This window comes from Mus caroli, unplaced genomic scaffold (assembly GCF_978045245.1).
Source record: "Mus caroli unplaced genomic scaffold, Mus_caroli_1 scaffold_15, whole genome shotgun sequence".
Classification (NCBI taxonomy): Eukaryota; Metazoa; Chordata; class Mammalia; order Rodentia; family Muridae; genus Mus; species Mus caroli.
Genome location: NW_028227270.1, coordinates 28,272,800 through 28,293,459, shown reverse-complemented (window position 1 = coordinate 28,293,459; position 20,660 = coordinate 28,272,800). Strand labels below are relative to the sequence as shown.

Here is a 20,660-nt window from a genome sequence, read left to right as displayed (position 1 = left end):
CCTTAAACAGTGGCACACTGTGGGCCATGGGCAGTGTGGTCCTTAAACAGTGGCACACTGTGGGCCATGGGCAGTGTGGTCCTTAAACAGAGGCACACTGTGGGCCGAGGGACAGGTGAGGGGCAGGAATGGTAAGGAGTACAGTCAGGTGCACAGACTCTCAGGTAAGCGGTTCAGATACAAGAAGAAACGAGAACTTCTGTTTGAGACAGCCATGTTACCATGAGAGAGAACTGAGAATGGCAGTACACGCCTGTAACCTGTAATCCCATCACTTGAGAAGCAGAAACAGGGGGACTGAAGTAAATTCAAGGTCAGCCTAGTCTATACTGCAAGTTCTAGGCCTGAAGGAACTATATAGTGAGATCCTGTTTCAAAAATCAACCAACCAAAGAGAAAAAAGAAAAAAAAAAAAAAAGAAAGGTTGGCATCTCTAATTCATATCTCCTACCAAAGTAAATTCCAAATGACAAAACAGATTTTTTTAACAAAATTAAGAAAACGGGAGGATATATATATATATATATATATATATATATTATATATATATATATAATATGCATGCATATATTCAGAAAGAAGACATTTTAAAATATTACCAAAAAACCCTGAAAGTTTTTTTTCAAAAGAAATTGAAAATTTTAACTAAATTAACATTTTAAAATATTCATGACAAAATATGTTTCAAAAGATTCCAATCTCACACATGGAAGCTAACTTCCTTAAAAAAAAAAAAAAGGCATTATGAATAAGAAAGACAACGTCAACTGGAGAGATGGCTCAGTGGTTAAGAACACTGGCTGCTTGCTCTTCCAGAGGACCTGGGTTCAATTCCCAGTACTTCCATGGAGTCTTACTACTGGTTGGAGGAGATCTGGCACCCTCTTCCCCTCTTCTGTTCTTCTCCGGCTCTAGACATGAAGGTGATGCACGGGTGTATATGTAGGCAAAGTACATAAAACTAAGAGAGAGAGAGAGAGAGAGAGAACAGAAGGAAGGAAGGAAGGAAGGAAGGAAGGAAGGAAGGAAGGAAGGAAGGAAGGAATTAAGGAAGGAAGGAAGGAAGGAAGAAGGAAAGGAGGAAACCGTCACAATCTAATGGGACAGGGGATAGTAGGAAAAGGAAGCACATGGCTCAAACCATCTGGAAAGGCATCATCCCAGAGACAGGAACAAAGGCTTAAACTACAGTTGTGTTTTGCAGCTATCTAACTGGCAAGGTTGTGAAGACTTGAGTATCCTATGCACTGATGGGCAGAGAATAAACCCAACAATCCCTAAGAAGTTGGTCATATCTATCAGAATTCAAGGCACACACCTTTTGACCAGTCTTCCTATTTTGAGAAATTCATTCTGCAAATACATTGTAGATGTGTGAACTTGTATGTGCACGGGTGTTGTTCCCCACAGCATGGCTGGGGACAGAAGAGAACAGAAGGCTATTTCCCAAGTGGTCAAATAGGTTCAATAACACCCTGAAGATAGAATACAGAAGAATTTTTAAAAATTGAGGCAGTCCCATGGGTGTGGATATGAATGCTCATAAAGATATATCCTTGTGCAGAAAAAGCAAACTGGTAGGAATACATGTAGGATTGCTAACATTTGTTAGGAAATTATAGATGCTTTTATGTGAAAGGTTTAGATTGACAGGTTCTCCATCTTCCCTTTTTTTTTTTTTTTGTCTTTTGAATTTGTACCATAAGCACATATAATGGGTCCAAAATTAAAGAATGAACCTTTAAGAGCAATAGTCCTAGGTAGCGAAGAATCCACGAGTCCACTGGCCGTATTTACAGAACCTCAAACCACACGTGCATTTCAGCACTTTGAAGTAGGTTCTCTGGTTTGATAATCCAGTGCCTTGACCATGAGGGGAGGGACACGTGCTTAAGATGACTTGAGAGGCTGACAATTGTGTGAAATAGCTCTTCTCTGTACTGCTGTGTCCTGGGGAGAGGGTGGCCAATGTACAAACAGTATGGAGGAAGCCAGTGCTCCCACTCCTGGAAGCAGCCATGGGATGATGCCATCACCATAGTGCACAGCAGATGGCTAAGTATGAACTGTTGTTTAAAAACACAGTTGGTTCTTACTGGGTTCCTGTTGGCAGCACCAACATCCAGCCAGCCAGGCACTGCCACCCTCTGTGAACTGTGAACAGAGTGCATGCTGGCTCTGTAGGAGGAGTAAGGAAGGCAGCATTTCCCACCCTGCCTGGGCATCCAAACTGCTAAGTTTTGAAAATTCATTTTTTAATCAATTATTTTGTTGGATAGAGTCTCACTCTGCAGTGCAAGCTGGCCTTGAATTCACTGTGTAAGCTATGTTGGTCTTCTTGCCTCAGCCTCTAGGATGCTGGGATTCCAAGCATGGGTCAACCTCACACAGCTTCTGAACTGGGTTCCCGAGGAGAGGCCCAGGCACCTGAATTTTGCAAGTATCCCAGCTGACTTTTATGGGATAGGGAGGGGAATGAAGGAAAAGGGAAACTGCATAACATAAGCAACATTAAATATAAAATCAAGCCAGAATGGTAGCTCATGGCTGTAATCTCAGCACCCGGAAGACTGAGGCAGTAGGATTCCCGAAAATTCCAACCAGCTTTGGCTACAGCGGAAGACCGTCTCTCAATACAACAAACAACAAAAAACAAAACACAAACACAAAAGACAAACTAGCATACATGCATTTGAAGCTGTGTATAAATCCTTAAATAGCCATAAATATAGAAAATGTATAAGGTGGGGCAAACTCGTTAAATCAGGATTAAGAAGAAAATTCTTTATATCCTAATTTTCCACAGTTAAAAAGACTTGGTAAATAAAATTTTAACAGAACCATTTTTCTTTTGATAAATAAGGATATTATGAGACTCTGTGTTACTAAATATCACCATTATTTTATAACAGTGCAGAAAAACAACGCAGGCACTACACACTGACAACAACAGGGCTTGGACTTTCCCATGGCTCAAATCTGTCAGAAAATCAATGTGAGCCAAAGAATCCAAGAGAAAGATCCTGGATCCTCCATCTTTACTCCCCAAAACCTGAACAATAGATACTGTTTATATTTCCGACAGAGGTTCCCAGGACTCAGGTAATATTAATTTCTCTGGATCCTCCGAGTTCTCCTATACTGCATCCCTGGTCATCTATGTGGACAGTTACTTGAGGTCTCCTAGGCCAGTCTGCTGAGAACAGTGATTTAACACCTCTGCATTCAGACATTGTTTGAAAACGATTAATAGGTCTGTTTATGCATCTTTTGTAAAACTGCTCTTAGAGACGACCACTATTATCTTAAGAGCCCTTATATAAAAATCTCCATGAAAAATTCATCTCACAGCTGAATGTCATGGAACATAATTGTCTCTCTTGGTGAAATGTTGTGCTTCCTTTTAAAAGAGGAGTGAGTTATATAATCTCTTTCCTCCTCTCTCTCAATCTCTCCCCCTCTCCTCTGTTTTCATTTAAGCTGACAGCAAGTTCAAATTTGGAGCTTATCTTCCACTGAGGTTCTGTTCTCAGCCTGATCTTTCTGACAGCCTTCTCCCCTTGCATTATTTGGCTCTTGTACCCACGGAGCTGTCTTAGGGGCTCTGTTGTGTCAGGGTCCTTTGCTGGGAATGCCCTTCACGAAACAGACATAGCATAACTGAAGTGGAGAACAGGTTGTGTTCCCATTGTCTGAGATTCTATGTACAACCAGGAGGGTGTAAGGTATCAAATGGCCAGTCAAGTTGTAGTTTTTCAGGTAGAAAAACTTTGCTCAGAAAATGCTGAATGCCTGGGTTAAACGTGGCTCAGCCAATAAAGGCTAGGCTCATCACCAAAATTTTAAGAAAACGCTAAATGCCGAGAACACTGGGGGAAATCATCGCGTTACTCCTCTCTCAATGGCTTCTGCAAAGGGATCAGAAAAACAATTCCACATAAGCCTAACCTATTAGCTCTTAATCACTCAGTGAATTTGGGCTCAGCCTGTTAGTGATCCTGCTGGGACCCTGTAAAGCAAGTCTGGAGCAGTATTTGTCTCTTTTACCTAGCGCTACAGAGAAGGTCAAAATACTTGCTGTTGACTCATGGTCAGTCACCACCTATCTACCTGAAAGCTTAGGAAAGTTTTCAAAGTGACAGAAACTGGGGTTCCTCCTGGTTGCCGGTAAGGACAGAGCAGCAGGGGTTCGGGCTGGAGCACCTGACTGTGAGTGGCAACTCTGTTTGGGCTCCAGTTGGAGGCAGCATCCATCGTGGATTCACAGTCCCAGCACCCAAGCAAACCCTCCTAAGGATGCTCACCCGCAAAGGTGTGGCCCAGAGAGGACCTCCGGGACACCACAGCCTAAAGCAGAGGCAGGGACAGGAAGCTCACTCCCAGCTAATTTGTGGAGTATTGCGTCTCTCAGATTTGTCATTCAGTGCACAACTTCTCTGCACGGCCCACACAGCTAATCCCTGTACTATATTTCTCTCAGTTTTCCTCCTCCACCCACACTTCTGCTGACTTCTCTCTGCAGAGGAGAGACAGAGCAGCTGAGGAAACAGCAGAGTGGTGAAAAAAAAAAAATTTGAAAGTGTTTTGAGCCCACCCGACCTGGGGAAAGAATTCAAAGAAAAACAGGAAGAAGCTGACTAGGAGACCCTCCATCTGGCACACAAGCCAGGGACCGTCATTCCCACCCACCTCCAGTCCCAACAGGGGTGGCTAGCTGGGACCATGCTCTGGTGCCCACATTTTTTAAAAAAAATTTAGAAGAATTATGAAAAAGCTCCTTTGCTCTGCTATTTCAGACACTGTGTAGGGGCGCAGTAGGCTGGCTCATTCCATTCAACCCCCACCCCAACCCGAGAATCCAACCAGCACCAGCACCAGCACCAGCGCTGTTAGTCTTAAAGTAGAATATCTAAGAGGTCATCACACTGGGAGAAGGAACGCAAGTCCTCGTTTGGATAATTTCATTCTGGCTGCTGAAATGAGAGTGGCCAGCCTTAGCACAATCAGTGAATCAGTGCCCTCCCTTCCTCCATGAGTACAAGAGTGTGTGCGCATGCATGGCCCTGGGTTTGGGCATGGGCGTGGGTATGTTTGTGCGCATGCGTGGGTATAGGTGTTGGCGTGGGCATTATTCTTTTCTCTCCTTTCTTCATTTCAATTCTTCTTCCTAAAGCATTCCAGAGTTTTAAAGGCTCTCCCTCAACTATTATGTAGGGTGAGGAAAAAATGGAACTGTATATAGTTATTATTCCTTCTCTTTTGCTGCTGATTTCAGCTGGTTACATATGACTTGAAGTGGGCAAAACCAGAGGAGATTGACTCATCCCATCCATTCTTGCTTATCAACAGATCTTTGATGATGTCTACAGATAAGTTCCAATCCTTGCCCACTTTATGATCCAGGCTCTGATAATCAACCACATGGGAAAAATGCTACCTTTTGTCTACTCCGGTCTTCTTCAAGACCTTCCAAACTAAGTTTCTTCCAACCTGGAACATAGGTAGAGCTTAGGTAGCCAGTGGGTAAGTGGGATTCTACATGTTTTTCTCTATCTGGGATCCACGGGAAAGTTTTCCACTGACAAGTTAGACTCATCTTTTCTCCTGTTCAGTATCTAAACACTAAAGTGAACTCATTCACTTTATTCAGTTTGTTATTTTGAGATTATCCTTAAACTGATCTAACTGCAGTGCCAGACACTTCCTCAGACACCGGCGCTATAGTTGCTACGACTAATCCCTTTAATGGGTCAACAAATGGAGGAAATCAGACAACACTCAGCACAGGTCTTTCCAAGGCACACCACCATTGTAACCATTGACTCTTGTGCATGATGGCAAATGAGGTTCTAATGGAACAGAAAAAAAGTAGGAATTATTAAGTAGAGGTGATGTGATTAAAAAAAAAACTGTGTTTGTTTTTATTGATTGATTATGCCAGATGACTAGTTCTCTATAGCTGGCATCATAAAGTTTAAGCTGTATATAATATAGATAATAAATAGTATTTTACAGAGTTTCAAAACACCAGACTCTGAAGTGATGTTTCATTGGGAGATCTGAGACATGTGGACACTTTCAAAGAGCAGAATTTCCCTTGCCTCTGGGATTCTTATTGCTATCCTGAGTCTCTGAGATTAAAGATGAGTTATTTCGGTCTAGTTGAAGCCAAACGGATATGAAACACTGAGGCTTCTATGGAAAAGAGATGGCTCTGATATGGGAGTTCAGCAATAGACTTGGCAGATAGGCATGGCAGGAGTCTACAGCCAAGAAAATTCTGCTTGCTTCAGAAGATCATCTATTGTCAAACTCAGCAGGAATCCAGACTTGGAAAGTCAGGTCTGAGCTATGGGCTGGACATTGTACTTCCTGCCACGCAAGGCCTTTAAGCACCTAACTGGAAATCAGCTCCAGCTCCAACACAGCTCTAGACTCTCCACAGTACTCAACATGTGGAGCTCTCCTTGGTTTTAAACTTGCTGGACTAGATCCACCCTGAGACAAAGGATTTCCAAACAGTTCTAACACTGCGGCAAACTTATCTAGACTCTCGGGTAGTTTCTTGCAACAGAATAAAAACACATTGACAAAGCCTAGATTGAACAAAGCAATGACTAGCTTAATGCCTCAATAAATTCCACTTTGGCTTTGGCAAAATTGGTGGACAACCATTGTCTTCTCTAAAACCGGAGCTGCTATTGGTCTCTTTGGCTTTGATTGGGGGATTTGTTTGGAATCATTAATGAAGCAAATGGGCCCCTCTTTTATAGTTCGGAGGGCCCCGTGATGATCAAGCAAAAGAAAAAGATCAAGTAAAGGAGATGTGAATGCTGATATGTTATCTTTTGATATCTGTTTTCCATGGGACAAGGGAAACTAGCGATACTCAGTAACTCCCAGTTGCCAGGCTGATGGCTCTGACAGCTTAGTGTCTGCAAAGACAAGAGTTTGAAAACTAATGGAATGAATAGAACAGACCTTGGTTTGAATTCTAACCTCAAACTCACAGCGCATAGTTTGATAAAGTGCCAACTCACGTAAACTTTGTGGTTCTGATTTAATCGAAAGCATTACTTACCTCACAGAGTCACTGAGGGTTCAGGAAGAACAAGTGCAGCTCCCAGCACCATGAAGGCCCTCTATGGACTCTACTCTGCTCTTCCCTTCCCCTTCTCTCTATAACTACACTTATGAGATAACAACGCAATTCCCTATGTGAGATGGCTACTGGGTCTCAAGGTTTTCAGATTTTTGCTGATTGGAGTATCCAACTGTGCTAAAATGATTTATGTAAATGCCAGCTGGAGGTGCATGCCACAGAAGATGAGTCACGTCAGAGCCCTGTGAACAGGCTGATCTTTCCTGGGAACTGGCTTTCCTCGTTGATGGTAGGAGAGACCTCCCTAGGACTCAGGGGTTTCTAAATTAGTATTCTCATAGCATCAAGGACTCTGCAGAGAGAGTCACAGAGTCCCTAAATAATCTTACCCAGAGGTTAAGGGTTTGAACCTTTAAATATGACAAATCTGTGGTTGAATTCTCCCCGTCACTTGCTAGCCGAGGAACTTGTTAGAGTCCTTGTGAGGATATCTGAAGCACCTGGGCCAGCGCCATCACAATACCAGAGTTCCTTATTTCTATGCTGACCAGAGCTCTCCTCTCAAACGTTGGCCGACTCCTGGGAATCTTTTCTAGAAAGTTGCTAGCACAATTGCCAAAGGAAGGCTTCCCTCTTAAAGCCTTGCATTTGGGTGGCATAATGCAATGCCAAACACCTTTTCCTGTCCCTGATTTCATGTGATCCTCACGAGCCCAAAAGGTAGCAGGCTAGAGTCTCTCATCCCTGTCATTGATCTGTGTCAGGGATTGGCAAACGGAAGCCCATTGAGATAGATGAAGCATGAAAGGACTGAAACCAGGGTTAAGCAGCTCAGGGAGAGTAGCCAACAGGAAGCAGAAACAAGGGTAGAACCAGGACCAGCATCAAGCCCTGGATCTCAGTGCAGTGCTCTGTCAGACTATCCTGTAAGCATACTGAGATCACAACATGCTTTTCTGAGCTCTCAGACTGACACACATTAGTGGCTTTACATAGCGACCAACCAAACAACATGAATCATGTCATGTATAGTAATATAATGATTCCTGAAGCTTACCTCCCAGCAGTCAGAAGATACACAAACAGGCTGCTGTGTTTGTGTATTTACTGCATTTTCAGTTCTGCAGAAGTGCCTGCATCCCACCCTCCCTCCTATTCCCAAACCCAATACACTGTCTGATCATTATTTAGCAACACCTGTCTTCAACCTGAAAGAAACTATAATTATTGTTCAGTCATATGAAACCTTATATCATAACTAAATAAATAGCTGCTGGATCATGGTGCTAATCAAGAGCTTAAGTACACATTATTAAAAGGTTGTTTGATTTTATACCATTACTCCTAACTTCCTGACAAAATTGTTTTTCTCAGTAAATGTGGCTAAAGAACAAAAAAATGAAAAGCAAAACCAAAAATGTCTTCTATCAAAATGAAAATATCAGTTAGTGAGTAGCAATTAGTAGTCTAAATATTTATCATGGTATATGAAGGGGCTTTCTCTAGCCATGACATCAGAAGGTAAGGAAATGACACCTCATAGATGAGTTAATATTTGCCAACTGCTTAGAGGATATGTGGTCCTTCCTTGATAAATTTTAGCTTTATCATTTTAGTGAGGGAGCCTCGGATTTCCTTTACACTAGAAGAATCTCTATATTCTTCATGTTCTTGGAGAGGCAGGTCTGTCTCTGTGATAATATATGTGTCATTAGCTCCTTTATGTTGCTAATATATGGTGGAGACACTCGGATTTACATTACACATACGCTCACTATTAGTTTCCTGAGTTAGGTGGTACCTATTCTGACAGAGCTAGTAAAAATGGCACAGAATGTGCATAAATCCTGACTAATGATTCAAGTTAAATATACTTCAAAGAATGTTCTATTTTATTAAAATTTGCATACATTTCTCTTACAGGGGAGCTCTTATTCTGCATTGCAGCATGCGTTCGTCCTATTATAGACGCAGAATTCATTGATGAATAGTGATGGCACTGCAAATCAAGTCAACAGCTTAATTAGCTCAGCGGGATTCAAGGATGCTTTTCCTGCTGGGTAAGCATAAGCTCCTATAGATGGAGCATGGATTCTGGGCTCCCGGCAGCCTCAGCAGCCTCACTGTGGAAGGCCTTACCTCAGTCCCTCGCCCTCAGGAGAGTGCTGTCTGCAGTACTCCAGAGTGTAGGTCTCTGTGGCCTCCGGGTTAGCAGGCCGCCATCTGACAGTGGCAGTGTTCCAACACACAGTACAGTCTTCTACATGAATCACAGGTGTGGACGGTGCTGATCGGGATAGAGACAAGTTAGTCACAGACCAGGGACAACTCTCAGAAGATTACTTAAGTATGCTTTTATTTTTAGTTTTTGTATCAAAAAATTGAACTAAAGACTCAAAGGAGATTTAAAAAACAAAACAAAACAAACAAAAAACCAAAAACCAAAGAACCCTCCACACACACATATTGCTAAAAATGTCTCACCTTCTTCTGCACTATAAACTGTCAGGTTCTCTTCCATCCCCTAACAGTCCCCCCAAAATTGCTTTTAATGAGACCCAGACTTTTTGTGTTATATAACTACTATATAAACAAATGCAAATATTCTTTCCCTTCTCCTTTTACCCGAAAGGTAGACATAATCTTGTCCCCAGCATATGGTCAGTAAAGATTTAGGTGAAAGAATCGTCTGCTACTGTGCTTTAAGTTATTGAGACAGGGTCTTGTGTAGCCTAGGTTGCCTTGGAACTTGCTACAAACCTTGAACTCCTCCCTCCACCTCCCGAATGCTGGGTTGGGAGTCTATGTATGGGCCACCATGCAGGGCCAAATGCTTGCTTTTAAAGGCAGGGAGAAGGATAAAGGAGCAATGGGCAGGAATAAGCTACTTCCTGCCTGAGGGGGCTGCAGGGATCTTAAAGGCAAGACAGCCTTTGCAGTATGTCTCAGAGCGCTTGGCAAAAAGATTTCACCATGAGAGTATATTCCCAGTCGAAGACCATGGCTGAAACCAATCTGGGTTTTCTCACGTCTATGTAAGGAAGTCTGGTCCTAGCTTGCAATTATACCTTACATGCTAAGCCTTTTAAAAATGGTGTCTTTCCTTATTGTCAAGCTTAAGGAATACGGAAAATCTTCCAGTGCCTCATACCCCAATGGATACTTCATGTCTGCTCAAGTTTTCTTTAAGAGGAATCTGCTCTAGGCCAGCTTATCTTTTAAAGCAGTGGTTTTCAACCTTCCTCATGCTGTGACCTTTAATACAGTTTTGTGGTGATCCCCAACCATAAAATTATTTTCGTTGCTACTTCATAACTGTAACTTTGCTACTGGTATGAATCATAATGTAAATATATGATCTGTGAGCCCCATTTGACCTCCAAAGGGGTCACCACCCACAGGTTGAGAACTGCTGATGTAAAGCAGTCTGTGCAGTTCTCAGCTCTAGGAAGCCATTCCTGGGTCTGCCTGCCCTTCCCCTGTCTGTCTTGGCATTCTCTTGTGTGTTATCATAATTAATGTCTGCAAGCCTAGGCCCTCATAAACCATTCCTAATGATCTTCTGGTGTTTAACTTCTCAGCTTAACTCTGACCTTCTTGCAAACAAGCACTCCATCTTTTTGGTTTGTTTTGTTTTTTCGAGACCAAGTGTTCCATCTTGTTGCTATTGTTATTGTACTTGAGGGATGATCCCAGGGCTTCTTGCTGCTAGACTGACGTTCTACCAATGAGCTCCATCCTAAACCCCAGTTCAGTCTTAGTTTGTACCCAGTATTTTGCCCAATACCTAATGCATAGCTAGTGCTTCTTAAATACTTACTGATTGATGTCAAGAGTCTGTGGAGAACTCATTATTAACTCATAATAACATCTTAGCATCTGCTTACCTGTTCTAAAAATTGCTCTTTCACTGGGCAGGCTACATCCGGTGAAGTTGACAGCCATCACCCACACTTGATAACATCGATCGGGTTCTAAGTCTTCAAATATGCAGCAACTTTCCTTCACTGTTAATCTATATTCTTCTACCAGTTCTAGCACAAGACCCAATTATTAATTCAAAGATGTCTTATATAATAAACAAAAAATTAGTTACTGAAAAACATAGCCTGTGATTTTTACAGAAGACTCAAACTGATAACTTTACAAATATTATTTGTGATAATTTTCTCTTAGGATATATAAGTACGCAATAGCTCTCTAAAAACTGATACTTAGAAAGATATATGTAGTGTTGCTAGTGAACACTTATCACAACTAATAGAATGTTAGTACATTTCTGAGATTCATGATCCACAATTAAAGTAATTGATTTCAAAAGCAAATATCAAACTTGTATAGCGCATATATCACCTTAAATTTCAGTAATAAAGTTTCAAGAAAAGCCTAAGACTCAGTGCCAACATTCCACCGGACTCTATCACCAGAAAGGACAGCTATGTGCTTGTATTTAAGACTCTGTGGAGCATCTTTACAGACTAGTAAACAATTCTGCCACTCACTATGACTGCGAAGGTCTCAGATCCTGATGGTTTCTCAAGAACTGTAGTGCCACACCCTGAACAGCTTTAGGACTTGGCCTAACTAGAGTGATGGGATGGAGAAATGCCTGAAATGCAGCCACAAGTACAGAAAAGCTGTGATGAGGGAGGCCACGTGCTCGAACGGTGATGCAGCACCAGCAGCTGCAACTGGAAATGGAGCATGTTTCAGTCAAGGAGGTGGGTTTATAAAATACAGCTGAACAAGGAGCTGATTTAACTATTTTTGATAGGGAAACAGTCTCAGGCTGTAAGCATCAAGGAAGAGAAGGCTGGGGTTGATAGTTTCTATGTGCACTGATTGATAATTCCTAAACACTCATCCTTGGACCATCAGAAGGCTTTGCCACTGCTCTGAGCCTCAGCCAGGAAAGGCTTTGCCATGCCCACAGGCCTGAGGCACTGAGGTTCTCAACATGGCTGAGCTTTATATCAACAACACACATTCTCTCAGGGCTTCCTCCACATTCCATATTTTAGAATCCTTTTTAAATTTCTACTTTTATAGTGACATATTTAAATTTGATAGGATAATAAGCTATTACGAGAAGTTGAAATTGGTTCAGTCAAGACATTGGATTTTCTTAAGTGATTTTACTTTAAATATCTTTTAAGGTAAATATCACTAAATGCTATTACAAATGCCTGTCCCTTTGGGTTTTTATTTGTTTAGGGTTTGGGGATTTTTTGATACATGGTCTCACTTGGAGCAGACTGGCATGGGATGTACCATTCTCCTGCCTCCATATCTGGAGTACTGGGGTTATAGGGACAAGCTACCTACCACATCCAGTAATGCCTTACATGTTAAACCAATCTGATCATTTTTACTGAAATGCTCTCTCCTTTAAAAATAATAATTTTCTCCCTGAAATTAGCATATGATAATTTTAGTTATCCTTCTGTATTGTCCTGAATGTTACCATCTAAAATACCCCTAGTTAAGAACCCAGATTGTTTCCCAAAAGAAACTTAGGGCACTTTGGCTGCTCAGAGAGAACAATAGTTTAAAGAATATTGCAAACACTAACACTTCCCCTGTAGTCCAGAAGCCAACAACTGCAGCTTTTACCAGAGCTGTCCCTTCAGACACTCCTTTCAGCAATCACATGGCACCTGTTCTTGGAGACCTTACAATACACACCACAGTACCACAGGGTAGGTCTTCAACAAGGTACACCAGCACATTTCAAGGCCTTGAAACAGTGAGACACTACAGGACACAGGACAGGAAGTCTTCTAGCTAGTGATAGAGTGGGATGAGCACCCTGGAAAGGCACTCCAAGTACTAACTATAACTTGAGAAAAGTCTTGGCTAGACATGGACTTTCATGTGTAAAACAAAGCAAAGAGACAAATATAAACAGGTTTGTTTATCAATGAAAGATCAATTTGACTCCTGACCCAATCATGAATAACTTAATGTGACCATGGGAGAATTATTTAACCCTATATCCATTTTTCCATGTGTAAATGGCCTGTAACACTTTGGCATGTGGTGTTGTGTAGCTATTTTCTCCACAATTAAAACAGTCCATCCTGAAGGGAAGCTCCTTACAATAAAAAGTAAACAATTCAAATAGCTTCAGGGAGTCCCTGAAACTCACTAGATTCACTAGGCCCTTCCTCCCTTCCCTCTTCCCCCTTCCCTTTTCCCCTTATGTCTTCCCCCTTCCCCTAAGAATAAATATCAAAGACTGCTTAGAGTCACTCTCAGAAAAGACATACTACATAGATGACTCTGACAAAACCCAAGACACCTAGAAGAAAGAGACCAGCTGAACTCTCTGGAAGAGGTTCAGACCAACTGAGCCATCTGGAAAGGCTTCTCTAACCTGTGGAGCTGACTGCAGACTGTTAAGGGTGCTCCAGGTTTCCAGCTCTGTGATCTGTCACCCACAATGGGATAGGCTTTGATGATGTCGCTGTTTTTGTGTCATGCCTGCTCCTGTGAATAACCCCTCATATTCCTGTAAGTCACCCAATAAAACCCATTGGTTCCCCAAGTTAGGTTTTGATGTTATCTGTAATTTGGTCTGTCATGGCTCCCTATATGGATCAAATAGATATATGTGTGTGTTGTAACTCCCCAGGAAATATCTGGCGTATGGTCTTTTGTCAGAGCCACATAATACATCATCACCGTTATATGGTAACAGGTCATTTTTTTCTCTAGAAATGGATTTAACCAACTTTATACTATGCCCACAGTTACCTTCACAGAAACTTTTGTCTAACTTTATATTTCAAAAGATTTAGATTTTGTGGGTCAGATGGTAGAATGTTTGCCTAGAATGGAGGAACCATGGGTTTGGTCCCCATGACCATGTTAACCAGGTGTATAGTGACACCTTGAATCCTAGCACTTAGCCAGTAGGCCTGGGAAGACCACAACCTCAAGGCCATCCTTAGCTACAAAGTGAATTTCAGGACAGTCTTGGGTATGTAAGACCCTGTCTTTAAGAAAAAAATAATCAACTTTAAAAAATAATTTTTAAGTCTTAGCAACAGTGAGATATTCTACCATTTTTTCCTCATTATAACTGGGCTCCTGAGTTTTGCAATGGGTTGTTGATACTGCCACATGCTCATCTAATTTCCCAAGCATGTGGGTCTGTCTTCAACAAGCAACACCGAATGCCAGCACTCCCCGCACTGATTGATTCATCAGGAAGTACAACCTCAAGCTGCCTGCTCTTAGGCCTTATCAGAAGTTCTGAGCAGAGAGATCTGCACAAAAGCTTAGCTTGGGAGGTCTGCCATCTGTTCTCCACGCTAAGCAGCTTCACGCCTATCTCCCATTACTAGGTGCCACTGGATGGCTACACCATACCTAGACCCACACCTTGAGGATTGTGAACTCTGAATCTACAAACCTGATACCCAGTGTTGTGTGTGCATGAAACTTACTGTGGAGGATACTGGCCTATGTACAGCTCACCTCCCCTCTATGGAGCAGAACACACCACACTGTATCTCAGACTTCAGCACTGGTTAAACCTCCAACTCTCTGAAATTTTCGAATGACACTTCCTTCATGAAGATGAGCATCACTTACTTGCTCCTGTTATTTTGAGCCCTCAAAGTCTAATCTGAATCTCAGTATTGATGCTTGTGTTGACCATTGTGATATCTGAATGCTCTTCCCTGATACAATTTCCAGATTGTTCCTTTCTGCTAACATACAAGTATGTGGTTGTTGAGGGATTTTGTTATCATTCCTGTAAGTGGCTAAAAATGCTTTGTGGGAGTATATCTTAATGTGTATATATTTATTTATATACAATTTAATTTATATATATATATATTTATATACAATCGTCACGTGTATAGGACCTTAATTTACATTAAGATGCAGAAATATATGTCAGCATCTGTAGCTCTACAGCAATCTTACCATTTATTTCTTGATCATCCTGAGGCTCCTCTACACAGTATACCTGGAATGAGTCCACAACATCCTCCTTGTTCACGCTCCAGTACACTGCAATTGTTGTGCTGGTAGCAGAACTTGGTTCCTGGGGTTCTAGTCTGGGAGGCTGTGGAACTGGAAGGAAACACAATTCACTATGACTAATCCTATTTTACTGACTGTTGTGTTTAAAACATGTTCAATGTGTTGTTAAAAAAAAAAAAAAAACCAACAATACAGAAATCTATGGGATAAAAGTAGGAAGGTTCCCCACTGCAACATGCAGCCTAACTCTATCCCTTAGATACAGCCACTGTTAGAGTGGAGTGTGAGGAGCATGCGTCCCTCCAGAGTGTTTCCCCTGCATTTCTGTAAGAGCCTAAGCAACACGAATAGAAATGAACAAAAGTGCGCCCCCAGCTGGGGTCACTGCATAACTACTCTGTAGTTTTATACGTAGAGAAATAAACTTACACTGACTCATGGACTATCCAATAACTTGGCTTTGGATTTGTTGTTTAGATAAGAAAATGTTATACTGTTCTATATTGGCACAGTTTATAACAATAAAACACAGTGAATCTTTTTCAGACATAGGATCTAGGATCTGCAAGTGAAGGTAACATAGTAAATATTAGACTAGAATGTTTAAAGCTGCAATCCATTTTTTTAACATAATAGTCCTACAGTTGTTTTAATTAGATGTAAAAATAGAAAGGAGTAGAAGTGACCTCTTGATTAAACGCCATGTAAATTGTAGATGCCTGACATAATCTGTACTTCTGAGTTTTAAAGACAACAAAATCCTCAAGTGTTTTACTGGACATTCTCGAAACTTATAATCATGTGTATTGAACACCAATGCTGCATAAAATGCAATTATCTTCCTGCACTTTTTAAACAAGATCATTGCACATATTTTACACATCAGAGAAAAAGATTATTCTCATAGTTAAAAAGACATCATGCTTTTAAAATGTGTGTGTGTGTGTGTGTGTGTGTGTGTGTGTGTGTGTCTTCCCCAGCCAACAAGTTCATGAGAGATAAGCGTACAGGAATAATGTAGGCCAAATTTATAAGTTGACACCCAGGGAAAAGCAAAAAAAAAAAAAAAAAAAAAAAAAAGTTAGTTCAGCAATAAGGTCAAAAATGAAAAACAAAATACATGAATTTGAAAAATGGAATAAAAAGACCAATTGAAATGATTCAATAAAGATAAAGAAGTGAGGAGTGATGCAGTTATAAAAAACGGGGAGCCAACGAGGAGAATGGTGAAGCTCATAGGCCAGAACAGAAGCTGGCTTCTAAACGTGAGGCACCCCTCCCACTCTCTGCATCACATAGCCTCAGGGTTATGTCCTAGGCTTGTTAAACGAAGCAAGATAATGTAGATCAAGTGTTTAAACTGTGTCCGCTAGAAGCAGCATCTGGGGTGGCAAGACAGCCCTGGCAGGAGGAACAAATAGTAGAGAAGAGAGCAAAGAACTCCTAATAGTGAAGACTGAACTGGAGTCTCAGTACCTGGTAGGTGGGTCATAGAGGCCATAGAGACAGGACACAGTGAGCAATCTGCATGGGAAGGCGGACACCTGCCTGCCTCTGCCTTTCCCTGAAGACTGACAGCTGTATCTTCTAACAGAGAATCTAAGAGTGGTTCTCAATGCTACAGCCTTTAATACAGTTCCTGTTGTGGTGACACCCAACCATAAAATTATTCCGTTCCTATTTCATAACTGTAATGTTGCTACTGTGATGAATTGTAATGTAAATGTCTGATATGCAGGACATCTGACAGCCCCAAGGGGTCACAACCCACAGATTGAGAGCTACTGCTCTGAAGGTATTCATCCAGAGAAAGGATCCAGCAGGTTGTCGTGTGGCCCAGGTCTATAGAACAGCCAAACAAAGCACTTCAACTATTATTAGTCTTTGAAGCAGCGTGGAGAGCTTCCTGGAGCATGAATAATGTGAATGATCTTCCCAGTATAAATTATACACAGGACTGGAGCTAACCTTGCAAAAATGGCAGCATCGTTCTATATCCTTTCTCTCTAGCACAACTTCACAAACTTAAAAACTGATTGTCAACCCCCCACCTACCACCTAACTTTAAGGTAGAGCCACTGCAGGGAACTAAGCATAACATGCAGGCTAGAAGTGATTTTGTTTCCCATCCAAAGAGTTAAAGTTAAAATATCCTTTTCTTCAAACAGGAGATACTTTTACTCTTAAAAAATGTTCCAAAGGGGAATAAGAACATCACATAGACATAATCTAATAATCATGGCTACATTTATAATTCATATTTGGCAGAACGCTGGGACCTAGATCTTATGTTAGTAACTCTGCCTAAACTTTTACAGGGGTAAACTTAAATAAGTGTGATGTCAAGAAATACAAATGGAATCTTGGGGCTTCTTTGTCAGAAGCTCAGGTGCAGGAAGAGGAAACATCCTGTGGAGCCCCCCTGACTGGCAGGATGTGCCCATAGAACATTTTCACACTCAGGGAGCTACACAGTCATCAGCTTAGATTCCATTACCTGGGGCCAAATATAGATTCCACTCAACCTGGCTTTCAAATGCTCCACAAAACGTACGGTCATAGAAGCATGCATCTACAGTTCCAGCACCCAGGAAGCTGAAGCAGAAGGACCGTGAATCCGACTCCAGCTTGGGTTATATAGTGAGATGCTTTCTCCAAAACCAAACACAGGTCAGGAGGAAAGCAGCATCAGTCACAATAGCCAAGAGGGGAAAACAACCCAAGTTCTATCCATGGTTGGATGGATGGATGGATGGATGGATGGATGGATAGATGGATGGAACTACTCATGGTGTAGGCATATAGTAAGTCTTAAACACCAAACTTGTGACATGTGTCACAAACATGAGTGAACATGGGAGGAAAATATGCTAAGTGGAATAAAACAGCTACAGAAAGGCACTATCTGGTTCCGCTTCTTCAGAGCATCAAACTCAGAGAAAAAGGTGGGGGGAGGGGCAACTTCTGGGATCTGGAAGAAGAGGGGGTTAGTGTTTTAATGGACAGAGAGAGTCAGTGTTGCAAGATGAAATTCTGGGTATATATGGTGGTAATACTTGTCAAAACTATGGACACACTTCATGCTACAGATATATACTGAGTAATACACCCAGTGTTGTGGTATACACCTTTAATCCTAGCATAGGTAGGTAGGTAGAGGCAGGCAGATCTCTTTGGTTGAGTGCAGGACAGCCAAGGCTTTATAGTGAGACCTTGACTTAAAATAGATAACTGGGTAAAATGAAATAAAGTAAAATAAAAATGAGTGCTTTTGCTTTTTAATAAAAATGGGTAAATTATTTTTTAAGATTTATTTTCTTTTAATTTTGGGTATACATGTGTGTTTCTATGTGGGCTTATGTATATACAAGTGCTGGTACCCACGGATTCCAGAAGAGAGCCTCAGAGTCCTGACCTGGAGCTATGGGCAGTTGTGAGCCACCGTTGGAGGCACTGGGAACTGAAATCAGTTTCTCAGCAAGAACAGCACACACTCTTAGCTGCTGAGCCATCTCTCCAGCCCCTAATCTATAGCAAATTATATATGCACCTTACTACAATTACAAACAAATCTAAGATCCAGAATCAAACCAACTAAACCTTCCTCCTGGGGCCGGTGTGAGGAGGAGAGCACTGGCCCTGTGGGTTTCACCAGGGCCAGGTCTCCGTGGGAACTGAGTAAGAGGTGAACACCGCCGTCTCTCATAGGGAAGCTTGTGTTCTCTCCTCACTCTGTGTAAGTCAGCAGGAGCCAGGTGCTCAAGGGCCTTCTCTCTGTGCGGTTGCATTGGTCTCAGAACAAAATATACAGGCCCTGGGCCCTGCATATTCATAGGCAGACATATGCAGAACAGAGCAGGCACATTCATAGGCATCCATTCTCAGGGCTCTCTCCCCAGAGGTGCTTCACACCTCTGAGACTACATACACTTCCTGGGCGATGGCAAACAGTCTGTGACTGCAATTTTGCAGCCTCTAACATAAATAAAAAGCCCTCCCGCTGAGCAAAGGATGCTCAGAAGTCTATTCTTGAAAACGGGCAGCTGTGTATAAAGAAGCCTTGAAGACAGACGGCTGCTCCGTTCATCAAAATCTTGTTTGCAGCTGATGTTCTAGTTTAATGGCTCTGAAAGACATGAGAAAACACCCTTCGGTGCAGGACAGTTCTGAAAAACATTCACTAGGGTAAATGACTAAATTGTCTACTTTATTAAGGTTGTTGGGTATGAGTGTTTTGCAAGTGGTGGGGTTTTTTTTTGGGGGGGGGTAAGCTTTCTTCTAAAGACACAGTAGCTTCTGACTGGTTACTAACCTAGAACTTTCTCTACAGGAATGAGCGTTTTAAACACCCCTGCCATCTGTGAGGTAAACCTGGTTGACAAGGGTACCTTTGGATAAGGACGTATGAGCACCCTGTACAGTAAGCAGAACTCAGGAACCAGGAAAATGACAGCTTTGAGCATTTAAATGTTGCATTGCCTTGTTTGCTAAAATAGAACATTAAAAAATAATTTGAAAAGCTGGCAGGATGCTCTGACAGCTGAGTGGGAGGTTCCTGGCTACGGGCCATGTTGCCTAGCTCTGCGTGCTCTAGGCTAATCTGTTTGGTTTGGGGATGGGGGGGTGTAAATAAAGAAGAAGAGGAAGAAGGAATGGGAGAGGGCAAAACTACCTCTAAGGTAAAATTCTTTCACTGCATATGAAAGTATTTTATTCCTTTTTTACCTGTATGCCAGGCTGCTGTTGTGAAGTAATTCTTTTACATAGGGAGAAAAAAATTCCAGTTTTAAAAAATAGAATCAAAGAAGAGGGGACCTTCAGTTCCATTGATTTCATCTCTTCTGTTCCGGCCCCAGCAGAGTCACAGAGCTTCAACGGGGATGCACCACACCACAGAGCAGGGGCTACATCTCCTGCCCTATTTCAGAGTCTCGCTTTAAACCCTTTCAGCCTGCACCCATCTTCCCTCAGTTATAAAAACGTAACAAAGCAGGCAAGCGAGCTGCCAAGTTTCGTCGAGGTAAATGATATATTAAAAAGCTCACCAGCCACTTGTTTCAACATCTGGTCACTTCGCGCCGAGCTGTCATCATAGTGTTCGAAAAGCGAGAACGCGGCAGGCATGTTCTCTAAGGAAGCCGTGCTCTCCATGGCAGACAGCAGCCTGACAAGAGAACAGAACGCTACTCAGCCAGGCAAGCATGAACACCGAACCAAAACAGTCTTCCTGCTCAGCCTGAAGCTGGTGAGGGTAACTGGTTTGTATGAGGCAAGGGCCTGCCAACCCCTAGGGCTTCCAAAAGCATAGGAAATTAGACATCTGGAGCCCATTTCTTCTTAGATACCTGATGATAGTAGGGGTCTTGTCCATGGGCTCTCAAATTCGAAAAGTTTCAAATTATCTAGACTTCGGTTCCTATCTAATAAATCAGTCCTAAAATTTTGCTTCATGTCAGTTGTTATTTTATTTCCTGAAGGGTATTAATATCCTGAGCCAGTCTGCAAGTTTCCATGCTACAGGGCTCCTCCTGCTGTTCTCAACTCTCAACGCTAATCTTCC

The 20,660-nt window shown here is 42.0% G+C and overlaps 1 protein-coding gene across 1 annotated transcript in view; it reads right to left on the bottom strand.

Annotated features, from left to right (window-relative positions):
* Positions 1–20,660, bottom strand: part of Cmya5 (cardiomyopathy associated 5) — a 98,359-nt gene that overhangs the window by 17,382 nt on the left and 60,317 nt on the right. Inside the window, exons 6-9 of the mRNA XM_085830909.1 lie at positions 20,146–20,264; positions 15,041–15,190; positions 10,990–11,136; positions 9,242–9,389 (exon numbers count right to left, since the gene is read on the bottom strand). Of these exons, the coding sequence (XP_085687035.1) occupies positions 9,242–9,389; positions 10,990–11,136; positions 15,041–15,190; positions 20,146–20,264 (564 nt within the window). The remainder of the gene's footprint in view (positions 1–9,241; positions 9,390–10,989; positions 11,137–15,040; positions 15,191–20,145; positions 20,265–20,660) is intronic.